At 43.9% G+C, this 19164-nt stretch overlaps 1 protein-coding gene across 1 annotated transcript in view; it reads right to left on the bottom strand.

Annotated features, from left to right (window-relative positions):
• LOC140729913 (adenylate cyclase type 8-like) overlaps positions 1–19164 on the bottom strand; it is a 177415-nt gene that overhangs the window by 147179 nt on the left and 11072 nt on the right. Inside the window, exon 2 of the mRNA XM_073050085.1 lies at positions 7885–8034. Coding sequence (XP_072906186.1) covers positions 7885–8034 — 150 coding nt within the window. The remainder of the gene's footprint in view (positions 1–7884; positions 8035–19164) is intronic.

The following is a 19164-nucleotide window of genomic DNA, read 5'->3' on the forward strand; positions in this document are numbered from 1 at the left end:
ATGAACAGACAGTGTGATGGGGATATGGGGAGTTGGTGCAATGGGGGATATGAACAGACAGTGTGATGGGGATAGGAACAGACAGTGTGATGGGGATATGGGGAGATGGTGCAATGGGGATATGAACAGACTGTGATGGGGATATGGGGAGATGGTGCAATTGGGTATATGAACAGACAGTGTGATGGGGATATGCGGAGACAGTGCAATGGTGGATATGAACAGACAGTGTGATGGGGATATGAACAGACAGTGTGATGGGGATATGAACAGTCAGGGTGATGGGGATATGGGGAGACAGTGCAATGGGGGATATGAACAGACAGTGTGATGGGGATAGGATCAGACAGTGTGATGGGGATATGGGGAGATGGTGCAATGGGGGATATGAACAGACAATATGATGGGGATATGGGGAGTTGGTGCAATGGGGGATATGAACAGTCAGGGTGATGGGGATATGGGGAGACAGTGCAATGGGGGATATGAACAGACAGTGTGATAGGGATATGGGGAGTTGGTGCAATGGGGGTTTATGAACAGACAGTGTGATGGGGATATGGGGAGTTAGTGCAATGGGGGATATGAACAGACAGTGTGATGGGGATATGAACAGACAGTGTGATAGGGATATGGGGAGTTGGTGCAATGGGGGATATGAACAGACAGTGTGATGGGGATAGGAACAGACAGTGTGATGGGGATATGGGGAGATGGTGCAATGGGGATATGAACAGACTGTGATGTGGATATGGGGAGATGGTGCAATTGGGTATATGAACAGACAGTGTGATGGGGATATGCGGAGACAGTGCAATGGTGGATATGAACAGACAGTGTGATGGGGATATGAACAGACAGTGTGATGGGGATATGAACAGTCAGGGTGATGGGGATATGGGGAGACAGTGCAATGGTGGATATGAACAGACGGTGTGATGGGGATATGAACAGACAGTGTGATGGGGATATGAACAGACTGTGATGGGGATATGGGGAAATGGTGCAATGGGGGATATGAACAGACAGTGTGATGGGGATATGAACAGACTGTGATGGGGATATTGGGAGACAGTGTGATGGGGATATGAACCGACTGTGATGGGGATATGGGTAGATGGTGCAATGGGGGATATGAACAGACAGTGTGATGGGGATATGAGGAGATGGTGCAATGGGGATATGAACAGACAGTGTGATGGGGATATGGGGAGACAGTGTGATGGGGATATGAACAGTCAGGGTGATGGGGATATGGGGTGTTGGTGCAATGGGGGATATGAACAGACAGTGTGATGGGGATATGGGGAGATGGTGCAATGGGGGATATGAACAAACAGTGTGATGGGGATATGGGGAGACATTGTCATGGGGATATGAACAGTCAGGGTGATGGGGATATGGGGAGATGGTGCAATGGGGGATATGTACAGACAGTGTGATGGGGATATGGGGAGATGGTGCAATGGGGATATGAATAGACAGTGTGATGGGGATATGAACAGACAGTGTCATGGGGATATGAACAGTCAGGGTGATGGGGATATGGGGAGATGGTGCAATGAGGGATATGAACAGACAGTGTGATGGGGATATGGGGAGACAGTGTGATGGGGATATGAACAGACAGTATGATGGGGATATGGGCAGACAGTGTGATGGGGATATGGGGAGATGGTGCAATGGGGATATGAACAGACAGTGTGATGGGGATATGGGGAGATGGTGCAATGGGGGATATGAACAGACAATATGATGGGGATATGGGGAGTTGGTGCAATGGGGGATATGAACAGACAATATGATGGGGATATGGGGAGTTGGTGCAATGGGGGATTGGAACAGACAATATGATGGGGATATGGGGAGTTGGTGCAATGGGGATATTAACAGACAATACGATGGGGATATGGGGAGATGGTGCAATGGGGGATATGAACAGACAGTGTGATGGGGATATGAACAGACAGTGTGATGGAGATATGGGGAGACATTGCAATGGGGGATATGAACAGACGGTGATGGGGATATGAACAGACAGTGTGATGGGGATATGGGGAGTTGGTGCAATGGGGGATATGAACAGACAGTGTGATGGGGATATGAACAGACAGTGTGATGGAGATATGGGGAGACATTGCAATGGGGGATATGAACAGACGGTGATGGGGATATGAACAGACAGTGTGATGGGGATATGGGGAGTTGGTGCAATGGGGGCTATGAACAGACAGTGTGATGGGGATATGGGGAGATGGTGCAATGGGGGCTATGAACAGACAGTGTGATGGAGATATGGGGAGACATTGCAATGGGGGATATGAACAGACGGTGATGGGGATATGAACAGACAGTGTGATGGGGATATGGGGAGTTGGTGCAATGGGGGCTATGAACAGACAGTGTGATGGGGATATGGGGAGTTGGTGCAATGGGGGCTATGAACAGACAGTGTGATGGGGATATGGGGAGATGGTGCAGTGGGGGATATGAACAGACAGTATGATGGGGATATGGGGAGACAGTGCAATGGGGGATATGAACAGACAGTGTGATGGGGGTTATGAACAGACAGTGTGATGGGGATATGAACAGACAGTGTGATGGGGATATGGGGAGATGGTGCAATGGGGGATATGAACAGACGGTGATGGGGATATGGGGAGTTGTTGCAATGGGGGATATGAACAGACAGTGTGATGGGGATATGGGGAGTTGGTGCAATGGGGGATATGAACAGACGGTGATGGGGATATGGGGAGATGGTGCAATGGAGGATATGAACAGACAGTGTGATGGGGATATGGGGAGTTGGTGCAATGGGTGATATGAACAGACGGTGATGGGGATATGGGGAGATGGTGCAATGGGGGATATGAACAGACGGTGATGGGGATATGGGGAGATGGTGCAATGGGGGATATGAACAGACAGTGTGATGGGGATATGGGGAGTTGGTGCAATGGGGGATATGAACAGACGGTGATGGGGATATGGGGAGATGGTGCAATGGGGGATATGAACAGACGGTGATGGGGATATGGGGAGTTGGTGCAATGGGGGATATGAACAGACGGTGATGGGGATATGGGGAGATGGTGCAATGAGGGATATGAACAGACAGTGTGATGGGGATATGGGGAGTTGGTGCAATGGGGGATATGAACAGACGGTGATGGGGATATGGGGAGATGGTGCAATGGGGGATATGAACAGACGGTGATGGGGATATGGGGAGATGGTGCAATGGGGGATATGAACAGACGGTGATGGGGATATGGGGAGTTGGTGCAATGGGGGATATGAACAGACGGTGATGGGGATATGGGGAGTTGTTGCAATGGGGGATATGAAGAGACAGTGTGATGGGGATATGGGGAGACAGTGCAATGAGGGATATGAACAGACAGTGTGATGGGGATATGAACAAACAGTGTGATGGGGATATGGGGAGACAGTGTGATGGGGATATGAACAGTCAGGGTGATGGGGATATGTGGAGTTGGTGCAATGGGGGATATGAACAGACAGTGTGATGGGGATATGGGGAGACAGTGTGATGGGGATATGGGCAGACAGTGCAATGGGGGATATGAACAGACAGTGTGATGGGGATAGGATCAGACAGTGTGATGGGGATATGGGGAGATGGTGCAATGGGGGATATGAACAGACAATATGATGGGGATATGGGGAGTTGGTGCAATGGGGGATATGAACAGTCAGGGTGATGGGGATAAGTGGAGACAGTGCAATGGGGGATATGAACAGACAGTGTGATGGGGATATGGGGAGTTGGTGCAATGGGGGTTTATGAACAGACAGTGTGATGGGGATATGGGGAGTTGGTGCAATGGGGGATATGAACAGACAGTGTGATGGGGATATGAACAGACAGTGTGATGGGGATTTGGGGAGTTGGTGCAATGGGGGATATGAACAGACAGTGTGATGGGGATAGGAACAGACAGTGTGATGGGGATATGGGGAGATGGTGCAATGGGGATATGAACAGACTGTGATGGGGATATGGGGAGATGGTGCAATTGGGTATATGAACAGACAGTGTGATGGGGATATGCGGAGACAGTGCAATGGTGGATATGAACAGACAGTGTGATGGGGATATGAACAGACAGTGTGATGGGGATATGAACAGTCAGGGTGATGGGGATATGGGGAGACAGTGCAATGGGGGATATGAACAGACAGTGTGATGGGGATAGGATCAGACAGTGTGATGGGGATATGGGGAGTTGGTGCAATGGGGGATATGAACAGACAGTGTGATGGGGATAGGAACAGACAGTGTGATGGGGATATGGGGAGATGGTGCAATGGGGATATGAACAGACTGTGATGGGGATATGGGGAGATGGTGCAATTGGGTATATGAACAGACAGTGTGATGGGGATATGCGGAGACAGTGCAATGGTGGATATGAACAGACAGAGTGATGGGGATATGAACAGACAGTGTGATGGGGATATGAACAGTCAGGGTGATGGGGATATGGGGAGACAGTGCAATGGGGGATATGAACAGACAATATGATGGGGATATGGGGAGTTGGTGCAATGGGTGATATGAACAGTCAGGGTGATGGGGATATGGGGAGACTGCAATGGGGGATATGAACAGACAGTGTGATGGGGATATGGGGAGTTGGTGCAATGGGGGTTTATGAACAGACAGTGTGATGGGGATATGGGGAGTTGGTGCAATGGGGGATATGAACAGACAGTGTGATGGGGATATGAACAGACAGTGTGATGGGGATATGGGGAGTTGGTGCAATGGGGGATATGAACAGACAGTGTGATGGGGATATGAACAGACTGTGATGGGGATATGGGGAGATGGTGCAATTGGGTATATGAACAGACAGTGTGATGGGGATATGCGGAGACAGTGCAATGGTGGATATGAACAGACAGTGTGATCGGGATATGAACAGACAGTGTGATGGGGATATGAACTGTCAGGGTGATGGGGATATGGGGAGACAGTGCAATGGGGGATATGAACAGACAGTGTGATGGGGATATGGGGAGTTGGTGCAATGGGGGATATGAACAGACAGTGTGATGGGGATATGGGGAGATGGTGCAATGGGGGATATGAACAGACAGTGTGATGGGGATATGGGGAGATGGTGCAATGGGGATATGAATAGACTGTGATGGGGATATGGGGAGATGGTGCAATGGGGTATATGAACAGACAGTGTGATGGGGATATGCGGAGACAGTGCAATGGGGGATATGAACAGACAGTGTGATGGGGATATGAACAGACAGTGTGATGGGGATATGAACAGTCAGGGTGATGGGGATATGGGGAGACAGTGCAATGGGGGATATGAACAGACAGTGTGATGGGGATATGGGGAGTTGGTGCAATGGGGGATATGAACAGACAGTGTGATGGGGATAGGAACAGACAGTGTGATGGGGATATGGGGAGATGGTGCAATGGGGATATGAACAGACTGTGATGGGGATATGGGGAGATGGTGCAATGGGGGATATGAACAGACAGTGTGGTGGGGATATGGGGAGTTGGTGCAATGGGGGATATGAACAGACAGTGTGATGAGGATATGGGCAGACAGTGTAATGAGGGATATGAACAGACAGTGTGATGGGGATAGGAACAGACAGTGTCATGGGGATATGGGGAGTTGGTGCAATGGGGGATATGAACAGACAGTGTGATGGGGATATGGGCAGACAGTGTAATGAGGGATATGAACAGACAGTGTGATGGGGATAGGAACAGACGGTGTGATGGGGATATGAACAGACAGTGTGATGGGGATATGAACAGACAGTGTGATGGGGATATGGGGAGATGCTGCAATGGGGGATATGAACAGAGTGTGATGGGGATATGAACATACAGTTTGATGGGGGATATGAACAGACAGTGTGATGGGGATATGGGAAGTTGGTGCAATGGGGGATATGAACAGAGTGTGATTGGGATATGAACAGACAGTTTGATGGGGATATGAGCAGACAGTGTGATGGGGGATATGAACAGACAGTGTGATGGGGATATGAACAGACAGTGTGATGGGGGATATGAACGGACAGTGTGATGGGGATAGGAACAGACAGTGCAATGGGGGATATGAACAGACAGTGTGGTGGGGATATGGGGAGGCAGTGCAATTTGGGATATGAACAGGTGGAATCAGGGATAGGGAGTGATGGTTGGATGGGGTTATGGGGAGATGGTGGAATCAGGGATACGGAGTGATGGTTGGATGGGGTTATGGGGAGATGGTGGAATCAGGGATAGGGAGTGATGGTTGGATGGGGTTATGGGGAGATGGTGGAATCGGATAGGGAGTGATGGTTGGATGGGGTTATGGGGAGATGGTGGAATCAGGGATAGGGAATGATGGTTGGATGGTGTTATGGGGAGGGAGGAATCAGGGATAGGGAATGATGTTTGGATGGGGTTATGGGGAGATGGTGGAATCAGGGATAGGGAGTGATGGTTGGATGGGATTATGGGGAGATGGTGGAATCAGGGATAGGGAGTGATGGTTGGATGGGGTTATGGGGAGATGGTGGAATCAGGGATAGGGAATGATGGTTGGATGGGGTTATGGGGAGGGAGGAATCAGGGATAGGGAGTGATGGTTGGATGGGATTATGGGGAGGGAGGAATCAGGGATAGGGAGTGATGGTTGGATGGGTTTATGGGGAGATGGTGGAATCGGATAGGGAGTGATGGTTGGATGGGGTTATGGGGAGGGAGAAATCAGGGATAGGGAGTGATGGTTGGATGGGATTATGGGGAGGGAGGAATCAGGGATAGGGAGTGATGGTTGGATGGGGTTATGGGGAGATGGTGGAATCGGGGATATGGAGAGATGGTTGGATGGGTTTATGGGGAGATGGTGGAATCGGGGATACGGAGTGATGGTTGGATGGGGTTATGGGGAGATGGTGGAATCAGGGATAGGGAGTGATGGTTGGATGGGGTTATGGGGAGATGGTGGAATTGGATAGGGAGTGATGGTTGGATGGGGTTATGGGGAGATGGTGGAATCAGGGATAGGGAATGATGGTTGGATGGTGTTATGGGGAGGGAGGAATCAGGGATAGGGAATGATGTTTGGATGGGGTTATGGGGAGATGGTGGAATCAGGGATAGGGAGTGATGGTTGGATGGGATTATGGGGAGATGGTGGAATCAGGGATAGGGAGTGATGGTTGGATGGGGTTATGGGGAGATGGTGGAATCAGGGATAGGGAATGATGGTTGGATGGGGTTATGGGGAGGGAGGAATCAGGGATAGGGAGTGATGGTTGGATGGGATTATGGGGAGGGAGGAATCAGGGATAGGGAGTGATGGTTGGATGGGTTTATGGGGAGATGGTGGAATCGGATAGGGAGTGATGGTTGGATGGGGTTATGGGGAGGGAGAAATCAGGGATAGGGAGTGATGGTTGGATGGGATTATGGGGAGGGAGGAATCAGGGATAGGGAGTGATGGTTGGATGGGGTTATGGGGAGATGGTGGAATCGGGGATATGGAGAGATGGTTGGATGGGGTTATGGGGAGATGGTGGAATCGGGGATATGGAGAGATGGTTGGATGTGGTTATGGGGAGATGGTGGAATCGGGGATATGGAGAGATGGTTGGATGGGGTTATGTGGAGATGGTGGAATCGGGGACATGGAGTGATGGTGGGATGGGATTTGGGGATAGGGTGAAATCAGGGATATGGGGAGATGGTGAAATCTGGTATATTGGGGGATGTTGGGATGGGGATATGAAGGGACATTGGGATGGGGCATGGAGGGACAGTGGGATGGGGAGTTAGTCTTTGAGCTGACAACAGTGTTCTCCCTCTGATGTTACCTGTCTTTCATTTTCTTTCTCCAATTGCAGCCTGCCATCAATACTCCGTCTAGTTTTCAGGAAAGCCAATCGCTGTGCCCGGTCAGTGAGGTAACTGATAAAGAGACTGCTGATGTTCATGCAAGCCAACAAAAGCACTTTGACAGAGATCTGTAATGGGAACACAGGACTCATTGGGAGAACATTGGGACGGAGGCACAGTTGACAATGTTGCGGGTGCAGGAGATATACTACACATCATTGAACATAGCACCTAGAACATTACTGCACCAGAACTGGTCCTTCAGCCCACAAAATGTTGTGCCAAACCAATTAATCAAATGGTTAACTAAAGTAATCCCTTCTGCCTAAAAAATGTCCATACCTTTCCATTTTCTGCACATTCATATGCCTATCTAAACATCTCTTAAAAAGCTCTAATGTATCATATTTAGTTATTTATTTAGAGATACAGCCTGGAATTGGCCTTTCCACCATTCAAGTCATGTTGACTGACAACTTAACCCTAGCCTAATCATGGGAGAATAAACTGTGGCCAATTAACCTACTAACAGACACATCTTTGCGCTGTGGTAGGATACCAGAGCACCCAGAGAAAACTCATACATTCCACAGGGAGGATGTACAAACTGCTTTCAGATTACATTCAAATTGACCCTAAGCTGTAAGAGGATTGTGCTAATCATATCACTACCGTGTAGCAAAATTGCTTTTACCTCTACCTTCAGTGTTCAAATCAGGTGACCCTGAACTTACTGACCTTCAAAATAAACCAGGAAATTATAGGCTGGAAGGCCTGTCATCAGTAGTAGAAATATTATTGGAAGGTATTGTAAGGGACCAGCTATATGAGTATTTGTACAGACAGGGACTGACTAGAGATAGACAGCATGGCTTCGTGCGTGGTAGGTCATGTCTAACCAATCTTACAGAGTTTTTCAAGGAAGTTACCAGAAATGTTGATGAAGGCAAGACAGCGTATGTTGTCTACATGGACTTTTAGCAAGGGATTTGAGAAGGTCCACATGGGTGGTTGGTCAAGAAGGTTCAGTCACTCAGCATTAAATTGTATTAGACACTGGCTTTGCGGGAGAAGACAGAGAGTGGTAGTAGATACAGGCAATCCCCGGGTTACGAATGTCTGACTTATGGACAACTCGTACTTACAAACGGACTGCCATAAAGCCTATTATATTGAAAATTTGAGCTAAATACAATTCGTAATAGTGAACACAAGCACTACATTGTGACGCTCATGAAAATATTGTGCGGCTTCAGCGGTTCGTCGGCTCAAGGAAGGAGAATGCCGTCCGCCATTTTAAGTCAGATCACATTGCCGTTAACACTGTGTTGAGTGTGTAACTTTGTATCTGGCTTAAAATTTTCTCTTATTTACCCTTGTAGCCATGCCTCCAAAGCGTAAATCCAATGCAAGTGCTGGTGATGGATCAAAGAAAAAGAAAACGATCACTATTGAAAATAAGGTGGAAATAATAAAGCAATCGGAAAGAGGTGAAACACCATCGGTCATTGGAAAAGCATTAGGCTACAGTCGGTCAACGATTGGAACAATTTTAAAGGATAAAGTGAGAATAATGGAGCATGTGAAAAGCCCTGGCCCGATGAAAGATACAATTATTACTAAGCAATGCAGTGGTTTAATTACTGCAATGGAAAGGCTATTGATAATTTGGTTAGATTTATCATTATTTGCATAGAAAGGTAAAATATATACTATATACAGTGACTAACTGACACTAAATAAGACCAGATGTACCTGTTCCAACTTACGTACAAATCTGACTTAAAGACAGACTTAGGAAGGGATCTCGTTCGTAACCCGGGAACAACCTGTAGTTGCCTCTATGACAGGAGGCCTGTGACTAGTGGAGTGCCACAGGGATTGGAGCTGGATCCATTGTTGCTTGTCATCTATATCAATGATCAGGATGATAACCTGGATTACTGGATCAGCAATTTTGCAGATGACACCAAGATTGGATGTGTAGTGAACAGCGAGGAAGGTTATCATGGACCAGCTACCAGAATTTAGACCAGCTGGAAAAATAGGCTGAAAATTGGCACATGGAATTTAATGCGGAGAAGTGTGAAGTGTTGCACTTCGGTAGGACCAGCCAGAGGAAGTGTTACACAGTGAACGAAAGGGCACTGAGGAGTGCGGTAGAACTAAAGAATCTGGGAATACAGGTCCATAATTCATTGAAAGTGGCATCACAGGTAGATAGGGTAGTAAAGAAAGCTTTTGGTAGATTGGCCTTTATAAATCAAAGTATTGAGTATAAGAGTTGGAATGTAATGGTGAGGTTGTATAAGACATTGGTGAGGCCGAATTTGTAGTTTTGTCTGCAGTTTTGGTCACCGAATTACAGGAAGGATGTTAATAAGGTTGAAAGAGTGCAGAGAAGGTTTACAAGGATGCTTCTGGGACTTGAGAAACTGAGTTACAGAGAAAGGTTGAATAGGTTAGGACTTTATTCCCTGGAGTGTAGAAGAATGAGGGGAGATTTGATAGAGGTATATAAAATTATGATGGGTATAGATAGAGTGAATGCAAGCAGGCTTTTTCCACTGGGGCTAGGGGAGAAAAAAAACCAGAGGACATGGGTTAAGGGTGAAGGGGGAAAAGTTTAAAGGGAAAATTGGGGGGGCTTCCTCATACAGAGAGTGGTGGGAGTATGGAATGAGCTGCCAGATGAAGTGGTAAATGTGGGCTCACTTTTAACATTTAAGAAAAATGTGGACAGGTATATGGATGAGAGGGGTTTGGAGGGATATGGTCCAGGTGCAGGTCAGTGGGACTAGGCAGAAAAATGGTTCGGCACAGCCAATAAGGATGAAGGGCCTGTTTCTGTGCTGTAATGTTCTATGGTTCTATGGGATAAATGCAAGCAGGCTTTTTCCACTGAGGTTAGGTGAGACTACAACTAGAGATATTGGATTAAGAGTGAAAGGTGAGAAGTTTGAAAAGTCAGAAAGTCATGAGGCAGGGGATAAGTGGCTGTTTGGAGAAAGAAACTGGCTTAAAGAAAGAAAGCAGAGGGTAGTTGTGGAAGGAAAGTATTCTGCCTGGAGGTCGGTGAATAGTGGAGTGCCACAGGGATCTGTCCTGGGACCCTGCTATTTGTGGTTTTTATAAATGACCTGGATGTAGAGGTGGAAGGATGGGTGAATAAGTTTGCGGTTGACACGAAGATTGGGGAAGTTGTGGATGGAGCTGCAGGTTGTCAAAGATTACAAGAGGATATAGACAGGCTGCAGAGTTGGGTAGAAAAATGGCAGACGGAGTTTAATCCGGATAAGTGTGAGGTGATGCATTTTGGAAGGACAAACCAGAAGACTGAGTACAGGATTAATGGTCAGTTACTTAAGAGTGTGGATGAACAAAGGGACCTTGGGGTTCAAATCCATACATCCCTCAAGGTCGTTGTGCAGGTTGATAGGGTAGTTAAGAAGGCCTATGGGATGCTAGGCTTCATTAACAGGGGAATTGTGTTCAAGAGAGGTCATGTTGCAACTCTACAAATCTCTGGTGAGACCACACTTAGAGTATTGTGTCCAGTTCTGGTCACCTCATTATAGGAAGGATGTGGAAGCTATGGAATGGGTGCAGAGGAGATTTACCAGGATGTTGCCTGGTTTGGAGAACAAGTCATATAAAGCAAGGTTAGCAGAGCTGGGACTTTTCTCTTTAGAACACAGAAGAATGAGAGGGGACTTGATAGAGGTCTACAAGATTATGAGAGGCATAGATAGGGTGGATAGTCAGTACCTGTTTCCCAGGGCACCAATAGCAAACACCGGAGGGCATATGTACAAAATTAAGGGAGGGAAGTTTTGGGGAGACATCAGGGGTAAGTTTTTTACACAGAGGGTTGTGAGTGCCTGGAATGACGCCAGGAATGGTGGTGGAGGCTAAAACATTAGGGGTATTTAACAGCCTCTTGGACAGGCACATGGATGAAAGAAAAATAGAGGATTTATGGGGTAGTGTGGGTTTAATACACTTTTTAACGATTATATGGGTCGGCACAACATAGAGAGCTGAAGGGCCTGTACTGTGCTGTAATGTTCTATGGTTCTATGGTTTAAGAGGAACATGAAGGAAACTTTCTTCACTCAGAGGGTGGTGAGTGTGGAACGATCTGCCAGCACAAGTAGTGCATGCGAGCTCAATTTCAAAGTTTAAGAGAAGTTTGGATAGGTACCTGGATGGAAGGGGTTTGGAAGTGTATGGTCCAGTGCAGGTCGATGGGATTAAGCAGTTTAATTGGCTCAGCATGGACTAGATAGACCAAAGAGCCTGATTATGCGCTGTACTTTTCTATGAATCTATGACTTGATGACAAATCAGATATGAACTCCGTAAACCTAGCAGGGATGCGTCAAGGCAAGACCACTCTAAAATGGGGTCTCAGACCAGACCAGCACAGCTGACATATTGTAACATACACAGTATGTAAAACAAGGTCAGACAGCATCCATAATTTCTCAATGAGCTTGATAAATTCTATGCTCATTTTGGAAAGAAGAGGAATGGAAAGTCACTCCTCACCCCGGCAGCCTCCAATGCTCCTGCATCCAAGTCACCATTGTGAATATAAGACCAGACTTCAAGAGAGTGAGTCTGCAGGAAGCATCTAGCCTGGATGTGTCTCTGACTGTATCTTTATATCCTGTGCAGATTAGCTGACGAGGGATGCTCCTGATATTATTAACCTCTCCCTGCTTCAGTCTGAGGTTCCTACCTTCTTTCAGTATCCTGGAACCAAAGGAAAATTTTGAGAGGACAAGAAGATTGCAATGCGGAGGCTTTATAAGGCCTTCGTCAGACAGCACTTGGAGCACAGTAAGCAGTTTTGGGCCCCTTATCTCAAAAAGGATATGCTAGCGTTGTAATGGGTCCAGAGGAAGTTCAAGGGAACGCTACTGGTAATGAATAGATTATCATATGAGTAGTTTTTGATAGCTCTGAGCCTGCCTGCACTCGCAGTAGTTTAGAACAATGAGGGGTGATCTCTTTAAAATATATCAAATAGTGAAAGGCCTAGATATAGCAGATGTGGAGAGGATATTTCCTAAAGTGGAGGATTCTCAGGTAAAGGACATTCCTTTAGAACAGAGGTGAGAAGGAATTTCTTTAGCTAGACAGTAGTGAGTAGGTGGAATTCATTGTCACAAATGGCTGTGGAGGCCTAGATATTGGGTATATTTAAAGTTGATGTTGATAGGTTCTGTATTAGTCAGGGCTGTAAAGCTTACAGGGAGAAGGGAGGAGAAAGGGATTGAGAGGGTTAATAAATTCAGCCATGATGGAATGATGGAGTAGTCTCAATGGGTCAAATGGCCTAATGTTCCTCCTATGTCTTATGTTCTTATGGTCTAAAAATAAGGTAACATCCCATAACAGCTCCAACCCTGTGGCACTGACTTCATGAATTGTTTAGAGAGGCTGGTCAACTCCAGCCTCCCAGACAAACTCAGTCATTGCAACTTGTCAACTGTCAAAAAAGATCTACTGTGGATGCTATCTCCCAGCCCTACACTCATCTCTGGAGCATATGAAGAATAAATACATCTTTGTTTAGACACCGTTCATTGACTACAGTTCTGCTTTTCTAGCAACCACTTAAACCTGTGACTCAACATCTCTCTTTGCAAGTGGATCCTTGATTTGCTGACAAACACATTTATTCTAAACACTGGTGCTCCACAAGGCTGTATCGAGGATGTGGAAACCGTACAAAGGATGCAGAAGAGATTTACAAGGATGTTGCCTGGATTGGGGAGCTTTCCTAACTTGTCTGTTCCTATCCCTCTCCAATGCTATGGTAAAGGAGATAGAATTGAGATCACTATCTCCAAAATGCTCGCCCACTGAGAGATCTGACACCTGACCAGGTTAATTTCCCAATACCAGATCAAGTTCAGCCTCTCCTCTTGTAGGCTTATCTACATATTGTGTCAAGAAACCTTCTCGAACACACCTAACAAACTCCACCCCATCTAAACCCCTTGCTCTAGGGATGGATAAATCCCTAGGGCCTGACAAGGTGCCCCCTTGGACCTTGTGGGAGGCTAGTACAGAAATTGCAGAGTCCCTGACAAACGTCCTTAACCATAGGTGAGGTGGCAAAGGACTGGAGGATAGCTCAGGTTCCATTGTTCAAGAAAGGCTCCAAGATCAAGCGAGGAAGTTATAGGCCAGTAAGTGAATGAACTTTTGGAAGGTATTCTAAGGGACCAGATATGCAATCATTTGCATAGACAGGGGCTGATTAGGAATAGGCAAGATAGTTTTGTGTGTTTTAGGTCTAACCAATCTTTTAGAGCTTTTCAAGAAGGTTACAGAAAAGTTCCCCAATTAGAAGCCCTGGATGAACCATGAGATCCGAAATTTGCTGAGGGCCAGATCTGAGACATTCAAGTCTGGAGACCAAGAGGTGCAGGTATGATCTCTGGGAAGCCATCTCCCAGATGAAGTGGAGATTCCAGACCAAACATGAAATGAATCAATGAAGGATAATCAACATCAGTTGCAGGGTTTGAATGCTGTAACCTCCTACAAAGCTAAATCAAGCAACATGGGAGACTTCAGGATTTCACTTCCAGATGAGCTCAATGCCTTCTGCACTCACTGTGACAGTCAGAACATGAAAGGACCATTGTGAACCCCCATGTCTCCTGACAATCCTTTGATCTCAGTATCTGATGTGCGGGCTGCCTTCAGGAGGGTGAATCCATGGAAAGCATCTGAACCAGATGAGGTACATGGCCATGTACTAAAGTCTGTACTGACCTACAGGCCAGTGTGCTCACTGAGAGCTTTAACTTCTTGCTTTGGCAGTGTGTAGTAACTAACTGCTTCAAGCAGGCTTTAAATATACTGGTGCCGAAGAAGAGGATAGTTTCTTTCCTCAATGACTATTGCCCATTTGCACTTACATCCACACTGATGAAGTGTTTTGAGAGGCTGTTGATGAAACATACCAGCTACTGCTGAGAAGCAACATGGATCCACTCCAATTTGCCTACCAGAACAACAAGTCCACAGCAGATGCCATCTCATTGGCTCTTCACTCAATCCTGGAATATCTGGACATCAAAGATGCATACATCAAGATGCTCTTTATCAACTACAGCTCAGCATTCTTTTCTTTTTACAATATTTTTATTCAGAAGGAAAAAAAACAAGATTTACAGTGCAACACATAGATACATCTCAACATAACTTGTGTACATTCATATATTGTAATAAAATTGATCAAAATATTATAGCATAACACATAAAGGTATACCACTCTGTAATCAAAAATTTAAAGAAAGGTCATATATCATAAAAGAATTTTTTTATATTAAAAAAAAGTCAACCCCCTATCAACTACCAAAGAAAAAAGCTGATGGATGATAATGGATAAATTTGAAAAGAAAACATATTCGTTTAAGAAGAGAAGATAAAAATATACATAAAAGTCTGTGCACTGTTAAACTTTATAAATTGGAAAAGTAATTTAGGAAAGGTCCCCAGATATCATAAAAAGATTGTTTTGAATTTAAGACTGAGCAGCGGATCTTCTCTAAATTTAAATAAGACATAATATCACGTAGCCATAGAAGATGTATAGGAGGGGTAGACTCCTTCCATTTAAGCAAGATTGCTCTCCTTGCTAAAAGAGAGGTAAAAACTAAAACCTGTAGGTTAGGAGTATTTAAAGTTATATCTTCATCTGCAATAATACCAAACAAGGCAGTAAGGGGATTTGGGTCAAATTGGACCCTAAAAAGTTGTGAGAAGGTATGGAATACTTCCCGCCAAAACTGTTCAATTTTAGGGCAAAACCAAAACATATGAATTAAAGAGGCATCAGCAGAGTTGCATTTATTACAAAGTGGAGAAACATTCGGATAAAAACTGGACAGCTTCTGTTTAGAAATGTAAGCTCTATGAACCACTTTAAATTGTCGAAGAGAATGACGAGCACAGAAAGATGATTTATTAACCCGTTTAAGAATTTTATTCCATCTTTCATCAGAAATCTGACAATTTAGGTCATCCTCCCAAGCTTTTTTATTTTATCTAAAAAGTCTTGTCTAGATTCAATCAACAAGTTATAGATACCGGTAATAGAACCATTAACAAAAGGTTTTAAATTTAAAAGATCATCCAGTAAATTTTTATCAGGACCTATAGGAAAAGCAGTTAATTGGAAACGTAAGAAATCTCTAATTTGAAGATATCTGTAAAAATGTGTTTTTGGTAGTGCAAATTTAGCTGACAATTGGTCAAATGAAGCAAGAGATCCTGAGATAAACAGGTCCCAAAAACATTTAGTACCTAGTTCATCTCAATCCTTAAAGACTTTGTCAATCATGGAAGGGATAAAAAAAATAATTAAGGAGAATGGGAGATGATAATGAAAAATTCGCTAAACCAAAAAATTTCCTAAATTGAGTCCAAATCCTTAAAATTTGCTTAACAATTATGTTATCTGTTATTTTATTTGCTGAAAAAGAAGAATATGATCCAAGAAGAGAGACAATAGAGGAATTTTTTACAGAATTAACTTCTAAGGAGACCCATGATGGGCAATCTTTACGATAAATATAATAATACCAGAAAGTAATATTCCTTATATTGGCAGCCCAGTAGTAAAACCTAAAATTGGGTAGGGCTAATCCACCCATCTCTTTATTTCTTTGTAGGTAAACTTTACTTAAACGAGCTTGCTTATTATTCCAAATATGAGATGTTAAAATTGAATCTAAAGAATCAAAGTAGGTATTAGGAATAAAAATAGGTAAGGCCTGAAAAAGAAATAAAAATTTAGGAAGAATCTTCATTTTAATCGAATTAATTCGGCCAATTAGTGATAAAGAAAGAGGAGACCATTAGGAAAGCGTCTTTTTCACATAATTCAATAAGGGGTTTAAGTTTTCTTTAAATAAATTCTTGAAATTTTTAGTAATTGTTACACCTAGATATGTAAATTGACTTGTAACAACTTGGAACGGAAATTTGGCATTTGATGACATCAGGTCATTTAAAGGAAATAACTCACTTTTATGTGTTACGAATGTGCCACAACTCTGAGGGGCCGAAGGATACAAAGTAGCCCCCTCCTTTTTGAGAATCGCAAGATCGCTATTAATTCAGGTCTGGGACCCAGGAAATGAGAGAGAGACACGCAGAATCCACAAGGGTTTGGAATGTGTCCTGGCCCCCAGAAAGGCGGAACAATTGATAACGACTATTGTCTCTTGGAGATGGAATTGTGTATTGAGTACTGTACTATTCATTGAAGCCCTCAGGGAATGACCAGAGTGGGCTGGTTGGGGGATGGAATCATCCCAACCTGATTGACATCTGAGACCCCGTGAGTAAGGATAAAAGAGGGTCTGGGGAACAACTCCTTCAGCCGCACCAGGAGAAACGCTAGAAATCCTGTGACAGCGTTTAATAGCGACAGCCGGTGGGGGCCAATGTGCATCCTTTTCCATTTGCCAAGGAATTGGCGGGACCGACCACGGAAGAACGGCTTAGCTAAAGAAGAGGCCACCAACGAAATTTCGAAGGATCGACATCATAAAAAGGAAAAACTGGCAAGTTCTAAAAATCCGTCTCTCTCTCCAACCAAAAGCTGCAGCCTGAATGAACTAAAGTGACTTTCATATTTCCATCGGACAATACATTATCCCCTAGACAACGATAGAGCTATTTCTTATTGATTATTATTATACCTGCACTTTTAGATTTAGTATTGACGACGTATATTATCTGTATGTTTGCATCGATATTATTTTTGTGTATTTTTATCAATAAATACTGTTAAAAATAGTACCATCAGACTTCAACGGACCTCTCTATCTTTGCTGGTAAGTGACCCAGTTACGGGGTTCGTAACATATGTAAGTTCAGCTTATATCCTGAAAAAGAACTAAACTGGGAAATTAAAGAAAGAACATAAGGTAAAGAAGTTTCAGTGTTAGAGATAAAAAGTAAAATATCATCAGCGTATAATGAAATTTTATGAGTCATATCTTCCCTTAGCATACCAGAAATGTCCTTAGATTCTCGAAATGCTATTGCTAAGGGTTCTATAGCTAAAGCAAAAAGTAAAGGACTAAGAGGGCAATCTTGTCTAGTTCCCCGCTGTAATTTAAAGGGCTTAGAAATTTGAGAATTAGTAATAACCTGAGCAGTAGGAGACAAGTAAATTAATTTAACCCATCGAATAAAATTAGGCCCAAAATTAAACTTTTCTAAGGTCTTAAAAAGATAATTCCACTCAATCCTATCAAAGGCTTTTTCTGCATCTGAGAATAATATACACTCTGATATTTTTTTGGATGGTGAATATATCACATTCAATAACCGACATATACTAAAATGTGAGTAATGATTTTTAATAAATCCTGTCTGGTGGGTCATGTGATATAATAGATGGTAAAATATTTTCAAGTCTTCGAGCTAAGATTTTGGATAAGATTTTTGCATCAACATTTAATAAAGAGATCGGTCTGTATGAAGAACATTCAGCTGGATTTTTATTTTTTTTTAAGAATAAGAGAAATAAAAGCTTCATAAAAAGATTGAGGGAGTTTACCTGATTTAAAGGACTCTGATAAAACAGAGGATAAATAAGGTGTAAGTAACGTAGTGAAAGTTTTATAAAACTCCCCATGAAAGCCATCAGGTCCTGGGGTCTTACCAGAATGTAAAGCACGTATAGTCTCAGCCACTTCTTCATTGGAAATAGGCTAATCTAACTGTGTTAGGCTATCAGCAGACAATGTAGGAATGTTGATATTACTGAAAAAAGCATTCATATAGGTATCATCTAAAGAAGAGTCAGACTGATACAACTTAAGGTAAAAGTCTTTAAATACATTGTTAATTTCAGAATGGTCAGATATCTTAGTACCATTATCTTTAAAAAATTTCTGTGATTTGACGATTAACTGTAAAAGATTTTAAGCGATTGGCTAATAAACTACCAGTGCTATCCCTGTGAATGTAAAATTGAGTTTTATCTCTCAACAGCTGTCATTCAATTGGGTAAATCAGCAGAAGATTATACTTGGATTGGATTTCAATACGCTTATTATATATAGTTGGATCTGGAGATAGGGCATACTTTCGATCAAGATCTTTTAATATCGCTGCTAAATCAGATCTTTCTTTGTCAGCTTTTTTCTTTATATAGGTAGAGTAAGAGATAATTTCTCCACGAATATATGCTTTAAAAGTATCCCAGACTATAG

The sequence above is a fragment of the Hemitrygon akajei genome, chromosome 7 (assembly GCF_048418815.1).
Source record: "Hemitrygon akajei chromosome 7, sHemAka1.3, whole genome shotgun sequence".
In the NCBI taxonomy this organism is placed as follows: domain Eukaryota; kingdom Metazoa; phylum Chordata; class Chondrichthyes; order Myliobatiformes; family Dasyatidae; genus Hemitrygon; species Hemitrygon akajei.